This window comes from Vulpes vulpes, chromosome 15, assembly GCF_048418805.1.
Source record: "Vulpes vulpes isolate BD-2025 chromosome 15, VulVul3, whole genome shotgun sequence".
Taxonomy (NCBI): domain Eukaryota; kingdom Metazoa; phylum Chordata; class Mammalia; order Carnivora; family Canidae; genus Vulpes; species Vulpes vulpes.
Window position 1 is genome coordinate 78,245,206 of NC_132794.1, and position 17,165 is coordinate 78,262,370.

Sequence of the window (17,165 nt, forward strand, 5' to 3'; positions counted from 1 at the left end):
GGTGTCCTTTGTCTCCCTCTGTGCCTAACAGTACATGGGATGCACACCTAAACATTCAGTGCAGATCTGTTAAATGAATGTGTAAATGAATGAGTTGTGAACAGTATGCTGCTATGAGATTAGACCTCATCTTTCATAGCTTTGCTGCTATCTGTGAGTCAGTTTCTCAAAGTATGGTCTTCGGATGACCTGCATCAGAATCATGCAGGCTGCTTATTAAAATGCAGATTCTAGGGCCCACTCAGGACCTGCTGAACCAGAACCTCTGGGAATGCAGCTTGGGAATACAAACTTTAACAGGCTGCCCAAGTGGTTCTCACACTTTCTCTTTGAATAAATGCCCGAGACACACAGCTCCAGGTTCTATACTATTCAGAGCTGCCCTGGCTAGAAATGTGTTCCCATTTCCATCAGTTGCCAATGAGCAAATCCTTAATAAATGCAGCTTCCCTAGACTCTGCTTTGAACAGTCCTCAACACGTTTCACATTACACTGGTGCAATTTCTGTCCTTTCCATCTGATCTCCTCTGAGCCAGCAGTGAAATGCTGGGAGGCTTGGCTGTTCACCGGCTTGCCTGTGGAAGTGGCACCTGTGGGCAGGCAGGGGGCATCCCTGCTCTTTGTCTCTGCCTGAAAAGATGAGCTGCCATAAAGAGATCCACCCATTATAATTCTTCTCAGATTTGTCAAATTAATATAAAAATAATCTCTATTGTTTTATGATACATTTTTTTATTCCTAGTATGACCAAATGCTCCATTTAAAATGATCAAGATGCCAGAGTTCATAGGGAACCAACCTAAATAGAATTTATATAGTCTCTCTCCTTATTACTTAGCTTTTTTGTGGCAGTCAGTGCTTTCTGGAAAAATCAGAATACTTATTCCATATGCCAGTGTAACGGAATGCATTGATAGCAGAGTCTAAGCAAGCAGATCACCTAGATCTTCTACAAAGATCGTCTATAAAAAGGGACACGTGATCCATGTGAGCAGGGCTAAAGCTTTCTTTGCAGTAGATCTTGGACACAAATATGAGGAAATGTATACACCTGCTCTGTTCTGGGTACCTCAAATGATGGCTCTGCCTCTCACTTTTTCTGCCCATCAAATTAGGGCATAGCACTAGCTTGCAGACTAATCATGCTAGAAAGAACTTCAGAGGGCCTCCAGCCAACCTTCCCCTTTTGCAGATGTGCACACTGAGGTCTGACTCTAGGGGAGAACACGGGCTGCCATGGAATGCCCTGGCAAATTGTTGCTCCTATAACTTCAGCTCTGGGATTTGGGGATTTCCAGGCAACCTGTTCCTTATCATACACAGGACCAGGTGTGGCCACATACTTAGTGATCCACCTGCAGAGAGTGATAATAGATCATCTGGCCAACCTCAAAAAAATTCTGCTTCTGAAGTAGAAGTTCCTCTTTTTTTAAAGGGATCGATAGAGTCAAGGCATGAGGGATTTCTTAACCATGAACAAACTTGGGAGGCAGCCCTCCCAGGGCTAATTTAAATGGAAGAGCAGGTAAGAGTTCACTTGGGTTCATTTTTTAGGTTTTAAAATACCATTCTTTTCTGGCAGAATCAATTTTTAAGCTATTAACTCAGCTCTCACCAGACATTTTTCTTGTGGTTTGGTTTATTCTGGTTGTTACTTAATTCTCCCCAAGGGAAGACACCAGGAGATCATAGGAATGTGCTCAGGCCCCTGCCATTGGCAGCACAGAGATTGGGGGAGGGTGGGCTTTGCAGGGAGTAGGGAGGTTTGGAGATATGCAGGCCAGTACTGGGGCTGGGGTTCTCTAGGTCTCAGTGTGTGAACTTGAAGATGAGGTCTCCTCTGTACAAAGGGATAAGAGGAAAAGTATAAACAGGCTGGCATAACAGTGTCCCAACAGTGCTGGTGGGGGTGAAAATTGGTGCCATGTCACAGGAAAGCAGTCTGACAACAGAGGAAGATTTAAGATACCACGCCCTTGATCCACAGTCTGACTTCCAGGAATATATCCTCCCGATGTACCTGTGTGTTCCAAGTGATATATGTACAAGGAGTGTCACTGCAGCATCACTTAGAATATCTAAACATTCAAAAACAGCCTGAATCCATAGGGGATTGGTTGAGTAAGTTCTAGTACCTTCTTGTAAGGAAATACTGTGTACCTATTATTAAGAGTTAGCTCTATAAGAAGCAATTTGGGAGGGTCTCAAGAGGGCCATTAAGGGAAAAAACTAGATGTGGAACAGTGAGCATATGAACATGTTATTTGTATAAAATGAAAAGGAGGGGATCCCTGGGTGGCTCAGCGGTTAAGCACCTGCCTTTGGCCCAGGGTGTGACCCTGGGTCCCAGGATCAAGTCCCACATCGGGCTCCCTGCGTGGAGCCTGCCTCTCCCTCTGCCTATATCTCTGCCTCTCTCTCTCTCTCTGTGTCTCTCATGAATAAATAAATAAAATATTAAAAAATAAATAAATAAAATATTAAAAAATAAATAAAATGAAAAGGAGATAAAACATCCCATGTATTCACAGGATCTCTTTGGGGGGATATACTGTAGGAGAGGTGCAACTTTTCCCCTACCCTCTTAGACTCTCCAGCTAGGCCTAAAAATTAAGTTGACAGCAAACAGATCAATAGCATGATACAGATTTTACTTTTATGGATATGTGGGGCTCTTCACAGGAACATGAAGAACCTCCAGAGTGGTTAAGGCTGAGTGCTTAGGTTGAACAAAGGGCAGCAGTTGTGAAAAAGTAACCAAAGTCTAGTGAGGTTAAAGGGAGGTTTGTCCAACTGGGTTTATTTGACAAATTTCTCTAGGTCTAAACTCTCTGTCTAGGGTGCTGAGAATGTTCTTTTCCTCTTAATATAGGAAGGGCATTTTTCGCCTGGGCGTTTTGTCTCCTGCTTTCAGGGAAAACAAACAAACAAACAAATAAACAAACAAAAAGGGTAGGCCAGAGTGCCCTTCTTATATGGGATGTTTTTAAGTGTCTTTAACTCAAAATAATATGGGAAAGTGGCATATTTGGGGGTGACACATCTGCTATCCTCCAATACAATAAAGTGATGATGGTGGTTGCCTCTGGGGAAGGCTTTCAGGGAAGCTGAAGAGCTCCACTTAATTGCCTAAATCCCAAAGTAGACATGCATCCTCCATCCTTCCGATTATGATTTTATTATTATTGTTGGCTCTGCAGTTTGGTAGCAGTTCTTGTCGATTCTACCTCTTCTCGCTTAGATTCCTTACTTCTCTTCTTCCTCCTACTAGTCTCTGTTGCTATATCCCAAGCCATCATTCTTCCAAAAGACCACAAAAAGAGCCACATGACTGATTGTGCTCCTTCTGCTCTTGGCTCTTTCTGATCTCCTCTGCACCCAGAAGCCAATGTCCTCGTTCAAAAATGACCCCTCCCACGGCTTCCTGTTGCAATGAGAGTAGAACCCAGTGGCCTTACCAAGACATCCAAGGCCCCTCCCCAACCCTGTATCTAAGCACACCTAGTTCTTAAATTCATTTCAGCTACTCTGGACTCTCTCTACTCCCTGGATCTGCCCTTCCTGCCTCTAGGCTCTGGACTGGATGTTCTTTTCCCTGAAATGTTCCCTGAGTTTTCCATGGCTGCCCCATTTTTGTACATCAGGTCTCAGAGGTTGTCTAAAATAGTGTCCCCTTCAAGCTTCTCTCTTCCTTATTGTTATCACCCTAGTTTTTCTCTCTTAGCAAATATCACAATTTATGATCATTAATTGGTTGACATGTATGCTTACTATCTGTCTCCCCACTCCTGGTTTTTAAGCCCCATGAGTATAAGTTCTTGTTTATCTTGTCCATCCCTCTATCTCCAAAACCTAGCTCAGGCCTTTGCTTGTAGTAGGTGCTGAATACAGACTTTCTCATAGATGACTGTCTGGATGAATGAATGAAGTTGGGAATGAATCCGTGATGAGCTGGGGCTCTGCAGGTGGTTTGAGGGCCAGGTCCTCTGACAAGGTGGATGCAGAAGAGGCCAGGGAAGCCAGCTGCCTATAGGAGGCTTGGATTTTAGGAACAAGGACTCTTAGCTAGTCCTCACTTAAGAAAAATAGTTCAGAGATGACTGGCCCTGGATCACAGTGGATAATGCTCATCTTGGGCCAAAAATCCTTTGGCAAATCTTCACTTTCTGGTCTCGGCCCTGACTTTGGCTGATCCCAATTGATGCATGAGTTGAAAAACTGGTATTCAAAGCCTGCTTTCCAGATTTCATCACGGTGGTCCCAATATTGTTCCCAACATAAAGCAGGGAGCATAGCTTCAATCCAGCCTCTACCACTAGGTGACTGATGACTGATCTTTGGTGAGATTCTTAATTCTGGGACCTCTTTTTTTTTTTCTCCCCAGTAGTAAAACCTCCCTCGTCTAATTGTAAGGATTATATTGGTTAATATGTGTAAAATGTTTACAGTGGTTATATGTTAGGTATTCAAGACAAATAAACAAATCAGATCCTCTTTTGTGTAACTGAAATTAGCACAGAATTACCCTGAGAAAATGTTGGCCTTGGTCTTACTCTTGGTCCATTTGGGTTTCTGTAATCTAGAATTCATTTATTCACTCACTTTTTCAGGGATTTATTCCATGTAAAGACCCACTTAGTCCTTACTTCATGCAAAATTCTGGGTCATACCAAGACTTTGCTCCAGGTCAGGCTCCCCAGGAAGCCAGCTATGGGCCCAGAAGATATGCATGCCAGATGTTCACTGGGAGTGACAATCACAGGATTGTGCAAAGGAAGAAGTGCAACTATAAGATAGTCTCAGCAAAGGCCTCTGTTGATTCCATCAGAGCTGTAGGTTTGGGGTGATTCTTCAGAGTTGGGTATAATTGAAGCAACAGGTGATTCTTCCTACCCTGCAGTGACCAGTTGTTGGTTACAGACTACCACTGAGAAGAGCCAGGCACTCTCTTTAGCAGAGATGATTCTGGAAAGTTGCCAGCATTTCCAGCTGCTGAAAGAATGAATGTGAGTCTGAAAGAAGGGATGTGGGTGGAGCACATGCTTCCTCTGCATACACTTGAACTAGCCTTGGCCTTGGAGAGACAGCAGGACCAGTCTTAAACTCGTGGATCTAGGTAGACTTGTTCCAGTCCTGGCCCAACCACTTATCAGCTGGCCCTCCCCACCAAGCTCCAAAACCTCTGTAGCTGAGGGATGGCTCATACATGAAAATCTTTCTCATTGCAACCGCAGAATGTTTTGCATGGCTGTGGAGGGGTCTAAAGTGAGAGAACATTGTCAATATGCTCAATACAGCGGTAAATACTAATCCACGTGTCTTGGTCAGGGTGGGAGTGGTCTTGGGTGAATTAAATGACAAAACAGGGTGTTGGGTATACAGGGGCCACTTAAACTGTGAAGAGCAGTGTGGCTCTCAGGCAATGGCTCTGCCCTTCTTACAAGATGTTACTCTTATTTCCAGACTTTCAGTAGGTGACTGGTCACTGCCCTCCTGCCCTCCATAAGGATGATGGGCATGCTTCACATGCACACGGACTAACTCTGATGCTGTCTCCCTACAGGTGACACAGAAGTACTCCCTGGTGATTGTGCAGGGCCATCTGGTCTCCGAAGGGGTCCTGCTCTTTGGCCACCAGCACTTCTACATCTGTGAGAACTTCACACTCTCTCCTGTGGGTGATGTCTACTGTACCCGCCACTGCTTATCCAAGTGAGTTCCCTACTTCTCCCAGCAGATTCTCCCCTGAGCCTTCACTTCCTTCTCAGCCACCCCTATTCCCACCCCTCCCACATTGTTGTTATTGTGGGCTTAGGTTTGAGCCTGAACTTGAGCCATGAGATAAAACAGGAGAACTTTAAGACACAGGTATCTATAGCTGTGGTTTCCCAAAGCTAAAATCTGGACTGAGTAACAATGAGGCAGCTTCTTATGCCTCTTGTGATATGGAATGCACCTCAAGACAAGGGGGAATCTCTCTTTAGGTTATTTGGGTGATGGATCCAGTTGCATCAGCTTACTCATTCAACAGCTTATTGATTGCTCACTCTTGAGTAACATTAGGCACTGCCCCTCATGCTAAGTGAGGCACACAAGTGCAATCAGCAGCACAGATAGGTTCTTTCGGAAAGAGTTTTGGGCACACTGTCTTCATGATACAAAATATTTGTCATGGGAGGACTCTTCTGGGCTCACACTTGATGACATGGGGCTAGTGTGCTAAGGTGGGCCTATTAGAAGAATACATGGGCTGAGATCTGGGTTTTGAAGGATGGACAAGATTTGGATAGAAATGTGAAGAATTCTTGTTCACATCAACTATTACTAGAGGCCTTTGGCAGGAAATTCAGAGGTTCTTCTTTATAATCAAATGTATTTGTTCTGTTCAGGTTCCAGTAGCTCTCATTAATTCCCTTGTATTTACAAAGTACAACCATTCAAGATCAAAATTTTTTTTAAGATTTTATTTATTTATTCATGAGAGACACAGAGAGAGAGAGGCAGGGACACAGGCAGAGGGAGAAGCAGGCTCCACGCAGGAGCCCGATGTGGGACTTGATCCCGGGACTCCAGGATCACGCCCTGGGCCGAAGGCAGCACTAAACCGCTTAGCCACCCAGGGATCCCCATTCAAGATCAAATGGACTGTATTCACACTTTTGTTGGAAGTTCAGCTGTCAGGTCATATGCTTCCACTTGATCATCATGTTTGAATAGATTTGGATGAAGATATTTTGATTTTTCTGACTAACAAAGGTTCAAATGATGACAGGATAATGTCTTAACTCATTGGCTCTCCAACTAATATCAAGTCACCTTGAGGGCTAGTCAAAACAGACTTCTGGGACCTAGCTTCATCCCAGTTTCTAGTTTGGTAGGTCTGCAGTTGGGCCTGAGATTTTAAAAGTGCTTAGCTGACACTGATGCTACTGGCCTGGGACCACACTTTGAGAACCACTGTTTTAGACTATTGACAGAATAATCAGAGTCTTAGCCTGCCAATAACGAAGAATTTTAACGCCCAGTTGCCTTATCATTTCTAGCCGATGGCAGGAAGTAAGAGTTTAAGGAGTATGGCAACCCACCTTCCTTTGATTTAGATTTACTTTAAAATGCTTGGCCTTTTCCTTTCTGCTAATTTCCATCTTTTATTCATACCAAATGTTCACCGATTGCCATGAGTCTTCTGTGCTTTTCCAAGGCAGGAGGAGCAAAATTAATACTTGGCACATGCATCCCATCTTATTGCTCATGTTTTATTGATACTGATCAATATGGACAATGAGTCTGCAGACTTCCCTTTCTGAGAGCTGATGAAAGCTTTCTACTCTACCTCTATGTATGGAATGCCTTTATAATGACTTGTAGAATCCTTTGCTTCACTCTCCACCTCTGGTTTAAATTGAGTTAGTGTTAGATAAGATCTTGTTGATTAGGTAAATTGTATTTATGAAGTGCATGTAATCATGATCAAACTGACTGTATCTGCACTTTTAATAGAAGTCCAGTTGTCAGATTGTATGTACTCATTTGATTTGCAGTGATGAAGGAGACTTTCCACGTCTGGAAATGTACTTTTCTAGAATGCAAGTAGGAGGGGAGTGAGAACAGATTACTACCCTGGAATATCATTTGGGAATTTCTTAGGTAATTTTAGTCACCAGACCTCAAAGAAGTATTTGTTAACCAGATAGTACTTTCTATCTGAGGTCTTGTCTGCTGCTCTAAGAAACTGCTAGCACTCGTGGAGATGCGGTTCTCAGAGACTGGCTATTAGATCATGTCAGATCAATGGGGATTAAGTCTTATTTTGACCATGGAGACTAAGGAAGATACATAAATAAGCCAGTTAAAAATAAAGCTAACGCAACCCTGAAATGTCTCTCTAAAAGACTGCCATCAAATTGAATATAGTTGAGCACTAGACCTTGAAAGAGGCTCTCTGATGCACCATAAAAATATCCCAAATAAAACTCAAGAACACTGCAAATCCTCCAGCATTGATTATACTTGTGTACTTTGGAACTTTCTCAGAAAGTTAAGAACTTTTCCAGAAGGTTTATTTTGCTTTCAGTGAAAGCCTCTATTGCCTGAATAGAATGACTATATTTGTTTCCTAAGGGTGTATAACGAAGTATGAAAACCTGGGTGGCTTAAAAAAATTTATTGTCTTCCAGTTCTGGAGGCCAGAAGACCAAAATCAAGAAGTTCAGGGGTAGCTCAGCTCAGCCCCTGATGGAGGGACAAAGAGCCTTAGCCAGCAGATTTGAATTAAAGCACCAAGCAGAAAGAAGCATCCACAAGAAAAGCCACATTTGTATTTGATCAAACCTATAGCTATGTGGCTCAGAGCAGGGACCTGAGAGGCTTATTCTAAGAAGCGGCAGGAAGAGCTGCAAAGGGCTGAGTCTACATCCTGGAGGCTGGCTGTGCTGGAGGCTGAGCAATGGGCTTAGGCTCTGTCCCCCATGAGCAGCCCGCCCTTCCACCTTCGGGAATCGTTCTGCATCATGCACAAATCCAAGTCCTGAGCGCTGCAGATGCTGGGCCACCCCCACTCACCGGCGATGAGAGAAGTCCTGCCGACCTGTGGGCCAAACTGATCTTTCTGGGGTCAAACTGATCTTCCGCCCGGGGTGTGTGGCATGGAGGCCCAGGGGCTGTTCTGTAGGCTGGGTGGGGAGGGTCAGCCTCGGTGCTGCGGTGGCGAGGAGGTGGAATGCGGGCTTCTCTCCCATTCTCTCCCATTGCCGCCTTGTGTGGGTGCAGAATCTTTCAGTACTTGGCTCTTTGCATCTGTGGTTGATAACACGGGCTTCTTGAGGGCTGAGGTACCTGGAGGGCCGGCCCTCTAGTTTTCAAGTCCTAAAAGGGCATTTGATCAGAGCTTTTGCCATCACGTACACAATTTAAATTTGCTATGTAACTCAGAAGTTCAGAAATGTGAGTCTATAACTGAAATCACTTTTGTGAAGTCCCAGCTTGTATCAGTGCTGAAAAGCTCCATCTGGTTCCCTAAAGGGGTTTTTACTCCCAGTGCACAAACTGTCCTCTTTGGGGTGAATTGGAGTCAAATTCATGACTCTCCTTTTTTCCCCTCTCCTTCTCTTCCCAAGGGGAGTCATTCTGACCTCTGAGAGGGCTCCTGGCTCTGGGCTTGTGCTCTGGGGGCCCCCGCTGATGCTGTGGCCAGCGTCCTCCAGACCTTCTGGAGCTCTCAGCCTGTTGCACATGTCCTTGGGGCTCAGGGGTGCCCGGGCCACCTCAGGCCCCACGTTGCTGAAGCCACGCCAAACACAGGCTTCTTTATGGAGGCCCTTCATCTTTCTGCCTTTGTCTTTTGGCCTGAAATTTTTCTGTGTGTAATGGGGTCTTTCACTCTTCCCCACCCCCTTGACCCTTGTTTGACCCCTGTACACCAGAGAACGTTCTTATACCCCCTGCTCACACCCCCGCACCCTGTGCCACTGTCTACCCTAGAGGCTGTCCCCTCACCTGGTGACATTGGTGCCCCACCCTGGAGCAGGAGCTCAGAAAAGACAGAGGCAGAAGCTCAGAAAAGAGTCGGCAGGTAGGGCACTGGCCTCCTGTCTGGCAGTGATTGCAGCACTTCCCCCCATGGTGTCTGCAGAGCCACAGGCACAGCGGAGGTGCAGCAAGGGGAATAAGCCCTTCACTCGCCCTCTCAGTGCATGTCATGTTTCCTTTCCAGCATCAGCGATCCTTTCATCTTCAACATGTGCAGCAAGGACAGGTCCTCCGACCAGTACTCGTGCCAGAGTCACAGCTATGGGCAGCTCAGCGAGCTCCGGCAGGCACGCTTCCTCCTGCAGGTACGCCCTGGGGAGGGGGCAAGAGGGACAAGCAGCAGCTCCCGGTGCAGTGGTCCAGACACTAGCGAGGCCCCCACTCAGTGTGACGAGCATCCCTTGTCACCTCCCTCACAACTGTGCACCGCCCAGTGCCCTCTGGGACACATCTGTGAGCATGACTTTTGTTGGGCCCAGTTTCCCGGTTGGCAGTTCTGAAGTCTGCTTCACTCTCTCCCTAGTCCCTGCTATTGGCTGCTGGAAACTTCTCCCTCTTACTGCATCATTAAGGACCCAGCTTCTTTGCTGTATTTTCCCTCTTAACCTACCCGTAAGCGGCTTTGGAGAGTCTAGAGTACAGGACAGGGCAGCTCCATTGCCTCATAGCAGAGCTGATGACTAAGGGTCGAGGGTCAGCCTACCCTGTCTGAGGGCATGCATGGCCTCCCCTGACTTCTGCCCTTGCCCCATGGCCACACCCATCTCCACATTCCCTGGGCATTTCCTGGGCCAAGTGGCTCAGAGATCTCCTGATTATCCCCTCCAAGCAGGGTCCCAGGGCTTCACCCAGTACCTCCAAAGGCTCACCAGGGGCCAATGGAGCTAATTCCCTTCAGAGGCAGGGCTTTGACACCAGCCAGACACAACCTGGAGCTTCTCACTTGAGTTGTAAAAGGAGGAGCCTCTGCTGGCCCCAGACACATCTGGCCTCCCCAGCCCAGCCTTACTAGTAACGAAGCTGCTTCTGTGTCCAGAGGCCACCCAGGCAGCAGGCAGAGGACAAGATTCGGGACCACCCTTGTAGGATGGGAGGGGCCCCATTCTCTCCTCCACCCTCTCTGTGATGTCTCTGTTCTGCTAAGGCCAACAAGGGAACAATGTTTGGCCCTAATACCCCTGATCATAAGAGCATCTTACTGGTAAATGTCTTTGGGTCTATAATTTGTCATGTGATCCTCCTGCCAGGGGACTAACTTATCATTATCTGACACTGAAGCTCAGGGATGCCTTTCAGCAGGGCTCATTCTAGAAAGGATCATTATGAATGCTTTCCCTCTGCTCAGGAACCTAGTGAACTGGACTCTGAGAGCTCACTTCCAGCCACGTAGAAGTGGGACCTGACTCTATTGTGGGATGCAGCATCCATCTGTGCTTCCATGCCCGGGCCTCACCCCTGCCTACCTCCAGCCCTGGAAATTTTCTCCCTGACCCCATCTCATCCATGAGCCTCATCCTACACATAGACTCTCTGTGGCTGTTCCAAGTCTGTTATTTACACAGCTTGGAATCGAGAGAAGGGAGGCAGGAAAGAAATAAGAGGAGATTATGTAAAGTTCATTTATCCATTAACAAAGTACCCTTGGTATGTCAGCCTGGCCACATCACATTGGCTCTGTAAAATGAGTTCGGCAAAGCACCCTGTGCCTGCAGGTCCGTAGGTCCTCATACAGTGCTGCCCAGATTGGGAGTTGTACCCACCCAATAGGTTCCCTTAATGTTCTGATAGGGTGACTCTCTGGTTCAGGAAACCAAACTGTGGAAACGAAAGTGTCTGAAGGTAGCCCCTGGGCCCTTTCCTTCCTCTGTCTGTTTCTGGCTCATCCTGGGAGTGGGGCCCTTGCTTCCTGCTTCAGTCAAAGGAAGTCTGAGGCCCCCTGCCTTTCTACCCATTCTGTGGAGACCCCCACTCATCACTATCACCAAGGTCTTCCCACCTCCTGGGGAGATTGGAAAAATCAACCCGGAAGAGTTGCCTGACACAGAGAACCAAATGACCTAGACCTACTGACCTAGACCTAGCTGGTGGCTCTAGGCCCTGGGGTCTCTCCATTCCAGACAACTTCAGTAGCAGTGAAAGGGGTTTCTCTTTACAGGACATCGCTCTGGAGCTCTTTTTCCAAAATGGATATTCCAAGTTTCTTGTCTTTCACAACAATGATCGGAGTAAAGTCTTCAAAAGGTAAGGGTTTGAAAAATCCTTCTCCAGGAGAAAACTGATCATGAACTGAAAACAGAACAGAAATGGCTCTGCTCTGTTCTCGGGTGCACTCTTCTCAACCCCGGCAAGCAGGATTTAGACACAAGAGGGACTTCCAGACCTCCAGAGCTGTTAAATCATGGAATGGGGACGCCTTGTGGCTCAGTGGTTGAGCCTCTGCCTTGGACTCAGGGCATGACCCCAGAGTCCCAGGATTGAGTCCCTGTAACATGTTGCCCACAGGGAGCCTGCTTCTCCTCCCTCTGCCTGTGTCTCTGCCTCTCGGTGACTTTTGTGAATAAATAAATAAAATCTTAGAAAAAATCATGTAATGAAGTGGAGAGAAAGATGCAGAAGTGCCTTCCCACAATCCTGGGAAACATGCTCTGTTTCATGGACTGAAGTCATTTAGAACAGTAATGACAAGGGGGAAAAACTTGTGTAGACACAACACATTTAAGAAGCCAGCTGTTTAATGGGCCTTCCAGAATCTTCTGGCTTTGTTTTTTTAATTTTCCAGATAATTTTTTTTGGCTTAATCTTTCTTTTTGATCCCACTTGCCAATTATAGTTGTTCCAATTTCATATTTCACTGGAAAGAATTCCAAACAACTGATTTCCCACCTCTTCATGGAACATCTTTTTTTCTTAAAGAGAGAAGCCTGCTGTTTTAGCTTAACTTGTTTCTCCAAATCGATGAATCAGTCTAAGAAATTTAAGTGAGTGTATACGTGATTTGATACTAATGGCTATTTTTTTCATCATCATTAAACTTACAGATATACAGAGTTATGGAGAAATCTAGAAGGGCCAGAAAGGAAAGTAGGTTCTTAGCCAGACAAGCGAGAAGGGGTGGTTAAATTCAACTCCACTTTGGGCTGGGAGTTTTGAGGTGATATTTGACACCCCTACTTAGATCTCAGAGATTCTAGCGTTGCCTTCCTGACCAGTAACTGGCTCCAGGACCAGCTGCCCGATCCAAAGGCAGGGCCAGCATGGAGAAGGTGACTCCTGTAGAGAGGCAGTTGCACCAGCTCTGGGCACTTCTCCACTGCTTGTGGGCCTTCCTCTGAGGTGCCTCCAAGGAGTGCTGTTATATGGCCTCTTCAGGTTTTCTTCAAGCTCCATTTTAGATCAAGCCAAAAGAAGGAGAGAGGCAATGCAGAACCTCACATCCATTTTTCCCTGTGATTCCTGTGTGTTAAGCACAGTTTTTCACAATTAACCTTAGAAGTCTTATACATCCATAGTTCAGGCAGTGAATGTTGGCCAAACCATTCCCAGGCCTGTCTCAAGGAGCCTTAAATAAGATGGCATTTTCAGTGATTGCTGAAATTGGCAATGAAATTGTCAAGTGCCTGGCCCCACCTGCCAACATGCATAGCTTTAATTGTAATTATCAATTATTGTTTATTATCATTTTTATTAAGGCCAGAATGTGTGGTGCCAGGGACTGCCCCTGAGTGTCACAGAGGTACACCTGGGTCTGGTTCTGGTGTTCATGACCTGGGGACAGGTAGACAAGTATCTACCCTTTTGACTGGCACCAAAAATGTCTCTCTGGTGGTAGAAGAGTCCTGGCTCTGCTGCTGGAATGATCCTTTCCTTTTTTTTTTTTTTTTTTCTTAGCTTCTGCTCTTTCCAACCCAGCTTGAAGGGGAAAGGCATCACGGAAGATCCCCTCAATCTAAGGTAATGATGCAGGCAGGAGTCCAGCTATGCTCTCTGGGCATGGTGCTGGCCTTGCTTTGATTGTTTTCATTTGTCTAAACCTACTGTAAAGAAGTTATGCAAAGAGCACATCAATCTACCATCCCCCTCATTTTTCTCTCTCTCATCTTCATCCTCTCATCCTCCTCCTGGAGTTCCTTCTGCCGATTAAACCTCTGCAAAGGGACTTGGAATTCCATGTGCTCTGTGACTTTTTCAGACCAAAATGCAAGAAGTAGTCCTCTGCCCATTGTGGGTGGGGAAAGTCGCTTGATGTGGTGTCAACCCAGGCCCAGCCTTGGTCTCAGGCCCCCAGGTGGGGGCTGTGAGCAATCCCAGCTCTGTCCTTCCTACATGACAGTCTCCGAAAGCTCAGAAGCTCAATTAGCATATTGGTAGAATGTGAGTCAGATATTAACTTATGAATCTGTGATATGGAGCATCCTTGCCAGGAAATGAAATGTTTGCAGCCACCTAAAATGGTCTCCTTTTACAAGTACGCAGTTCTCTGGAAGGCTAATTCAAGGATCAGTAAGTGCTTTTATTTCTATTAGAAATGAAATGAGAAGAGGTGGTTGCTGGTTTTTCTCTAGGAGTATGTAGGAATGGAGTGGAGAGGGGTGTCCCCAGGAGTGGCATTCAAAGTAATTATAATTAAAAAAGCCCCAAACAAAAAAAAATATTTATGACTATGTAACAGATACTGCCAAGTCATTCATAACAATTTATTGATAGCTTGTTAAATGTGGTGGTTACTGCTTAGCAGAGTAACGAGCGAAACACTCAACATCTCCCCTGTCCTTACTGAATTTACATTTTCTTGAGGGAGGTAGAAAAAAGGCAATTTAAATGAGTGAAACAAAAAGCGTATTAGATAATAAGCATAAGTATAAAAGATAAAGTAGGTAGAGGTAGGGTGGTAAGGGAAGCCCTCACCAAAAAAACGATATTTGAATCCAGCCATGAACAAAGTGGGGAATGGAGTGATGCAGGTAACCAAGAAGAGTGTTTCAAGGTCCAGGGGCGAGCAAAGCAAAAGCCATCGGGGGAGTATAGTGGGCTCAGCTGAGGTCAGGGTGTGTGGGATGCAGGGAAGAGAGGGGAAAGAGCTAGCTGGTTCATGCAAACCTTGGGGGCTCGGTAATGGCGTTGGCTTTTACTCTGAGTAAGAAGTCAGTATTGGAGGAATGATGTGACCTAACTTATATTTTAAAAGAATCACTCTGGTTTCTGTGTCAAAAATAAGCATAGTAGACCGAAGGCAGAAGTGGGAGTCCAGTCAGGAGGCTGTGGTGGTAATGTAGCTGAGAGATGCTGATGTCTTGGATTGGGGAGGGGAAGGAGATGATGGCACAAAGATGGTGTGAAGTGCTGTGTTTCTGGACATGTTTTGAAGCCATGTCTGCTGGGATTTGTTGCCAAATCAAGTGTGGGGTGTGTGAGAGAGGACTTAAGGATAACACCAATGATTTAGGCTTGAGCAACTGGAAAATGGAATGGGAAGAGTGAAGGGAGAACTTTGGGGTGTGGTGGACAGCAGGAACTCAGCTTTGGACATGTTTTGAGATGCCTGCCAGATGTCAAGCTGAGAGTGTCATGTAGGCCAGTGGGTATATAAATTTAGAGTTTAGGGAAAGGTCCAGGTGAGATGGCAATTTGAAATAGTGTTTAAAGCTATGACTCTGGCCAAGATCATCAAGAGAATGAGTACACATGGGAAGGACTGTACCTTGGAATATGCCAGCCTTTAGAAGTTAAGGACATGGAGAAATCAAAAAGTTACAGCCAGGAAGATAGGAGGGACTGCAGGTGTGGGAAATGTCCTTTAAGCCAAATATTCGAAGAGGGAGTGGTCAATGGTGTTTGTGATCAAATGTTATTGGTAGGCCAAGCAAGAGAAGAACTAAGAAATGACCATTGAATTTTGCAACAGGGGGATTATCGATGACCTTCAAAAGAGCAGTTGAAGTAGCTGCCAGCAGAAGCTTCCTGTTGTATCAGACAATAATCCTTTAGTTGGTAGATTTGTGGGGAAGTCCATGGCATGCCAGGGAATGGTCCAGGAGGCCCAGGAGGTGCTGGGTCACTAGAAGAGAGATAACTGTTTACGAACTGGAATGGACGTATTTCAGTAGTTCAATAATGGTACAGTCCTAACTGTGCATATTAGCTGAATATCAGCCCTTGTGATCTCATATTGTTTCATATGAACTTTACTGTCCATACTTCAATTTCTCTGTAACATTTTAGTGCAATTATGGAAAGCTGCTTCAATTTAAATGAAGCGAAAAAAGCAGATCCATCATTTCACATACCCGCCATCACCTCACATACCTGAAGACCAATAAAGGTCTGGCTCCTGACATGGCTAGATCTCTGGGTTCAATAAATCCCAGCACACTGTAGGTGTACACCTCATAGTGAGGATTTCCCTTGAGTTGACTCCATTTTTGGTAGGCTGTCCAACCAATAGCTCCAGTCAATAACTTAGGAATTCCACCACATGAGGAATGCTCTGTTCCAGTAATTTTAGCAAAAATCCCAAAAAATGATTTCCAAAATTAGGTTAGTGCCCATCCCAGAACTAATCAAGTTCTTTCATAGGACAGATCAGTGCCATGTGCCCACCCACCTTCTGGAGATGGGATTAGTCCCACCCAACAACATAGACCACACAGGGTGGTGGTTCCCCAAGATTATCAGGGCTCTGTTATCAGAAGAAAGGTGAATACTGGGGGGCCAGCAAAAGCAGAAAGCCATCCACTGCTCCAAATGGAGAGCCCCCCAGACACCACAGCACTCATGAGCTGTACACTCATTTTCTCTCTCCCTGGAATTTCTCTCTCTTTGCATCAACTTTGACATGCCACTTCACTGAACCCAGTTTGCCTCTACAGATCACTCTCTTCCTTACAAATGATGCCTGTGAGATCACTCAGTGGGCACACAGCTGTCCCACAACTGTGAGCCCCACCCTATCCATTTCTATTCTGGTGCTCTCAGAGTCTTAGAGATGCTTTGCCCCAACAATGCATACCTATGTCTAAATTTCTGCCCCAGATGGAGGGGGAACAGACAAAGGAAAAGCAGAAGGAAGAACACAGAAGAGGAGCTAACTTGTGGCTATGGCCACTAAGTTGGGGGGTTTGTACAAAAATGAATGCTAAGTGTCAGGAAAATTCTTGGCCTGAGATGAGTCAAAGGTATGGAAATTTCTCCTCACTCATTCATAGGGATGAGGTACCCCCTTGCACTTGTCGGACAACTGAGCATTGTGCTATTTCCATTTAGTTTATTTTTTCTATGATGGCTCTCTGAGCCCATTGGAGCAGGATCTCTCAGGGCCATTCTGTGCCTGCCTGGCACAACCCCAGAACAGCTCCAAGCATGGAGGCCCTTGGGAAACATAAAGATGGGAAGTCCTGGAGTCAATTGGGAACAATGCATAGTGCCAGAGGAATGGCTATCTAAGCTCATGGAAGGTGTGCTTTCCAAAATGAAGAAGCCCCAGACGGATCATTGGTCCTAGGCTCTGGGACCTGGTGAGACTGTGATGCAACAGCCAGCAGTGGGCTTTGAGATCAAACCAATCTTAGTTGTCGCAGTAGATGCTCAATAAATACTTTAATTCCTTCACTTAGTTTTAGCATTCCCTGCTATATGTGTA

At 45.7% G+C, this 17,165-nt stretch overlaps 1 protein-coding gene across 4 annotated transcripts in view; it reads left to right on the forward strand.

Annotated features, from left to right (window-relative positions):
- WDFY4 (WDFY family member 4) overlaps positions 1–17,165 on the forward strand; it is a 286,883-nt gene that overhangs the window by 193,120 nt on the left and 76,598 nt on the right. For all 4 annotated transcript variants that reach the window (XR_011997478.1, XM_025989725.2, XM_072739274.1 and 1 more), the window contains exons 44-47: positions 5,565–5,713; positions 9,714–9,834; positions 11,685–11,770; positions 13,418–13,480. Coding sequence is in view for 3 of the 4 variants with exons in the window: in XM_025989725.2 (XP_025845510.2) it covers positions 5,565–5,713; positions 9,714–9,834; positions 11,685–11,770; positions 13,418–13,480 (419 nt within the window). In the remaining variant the exon portion in view is untranslated. The remainder of the gene's footprint in view (positions 1–5,564; positions 5,714–9,713; positions 9,835–11,684; positions 11,771–13,417; positions 13,481–17,165) is intronic.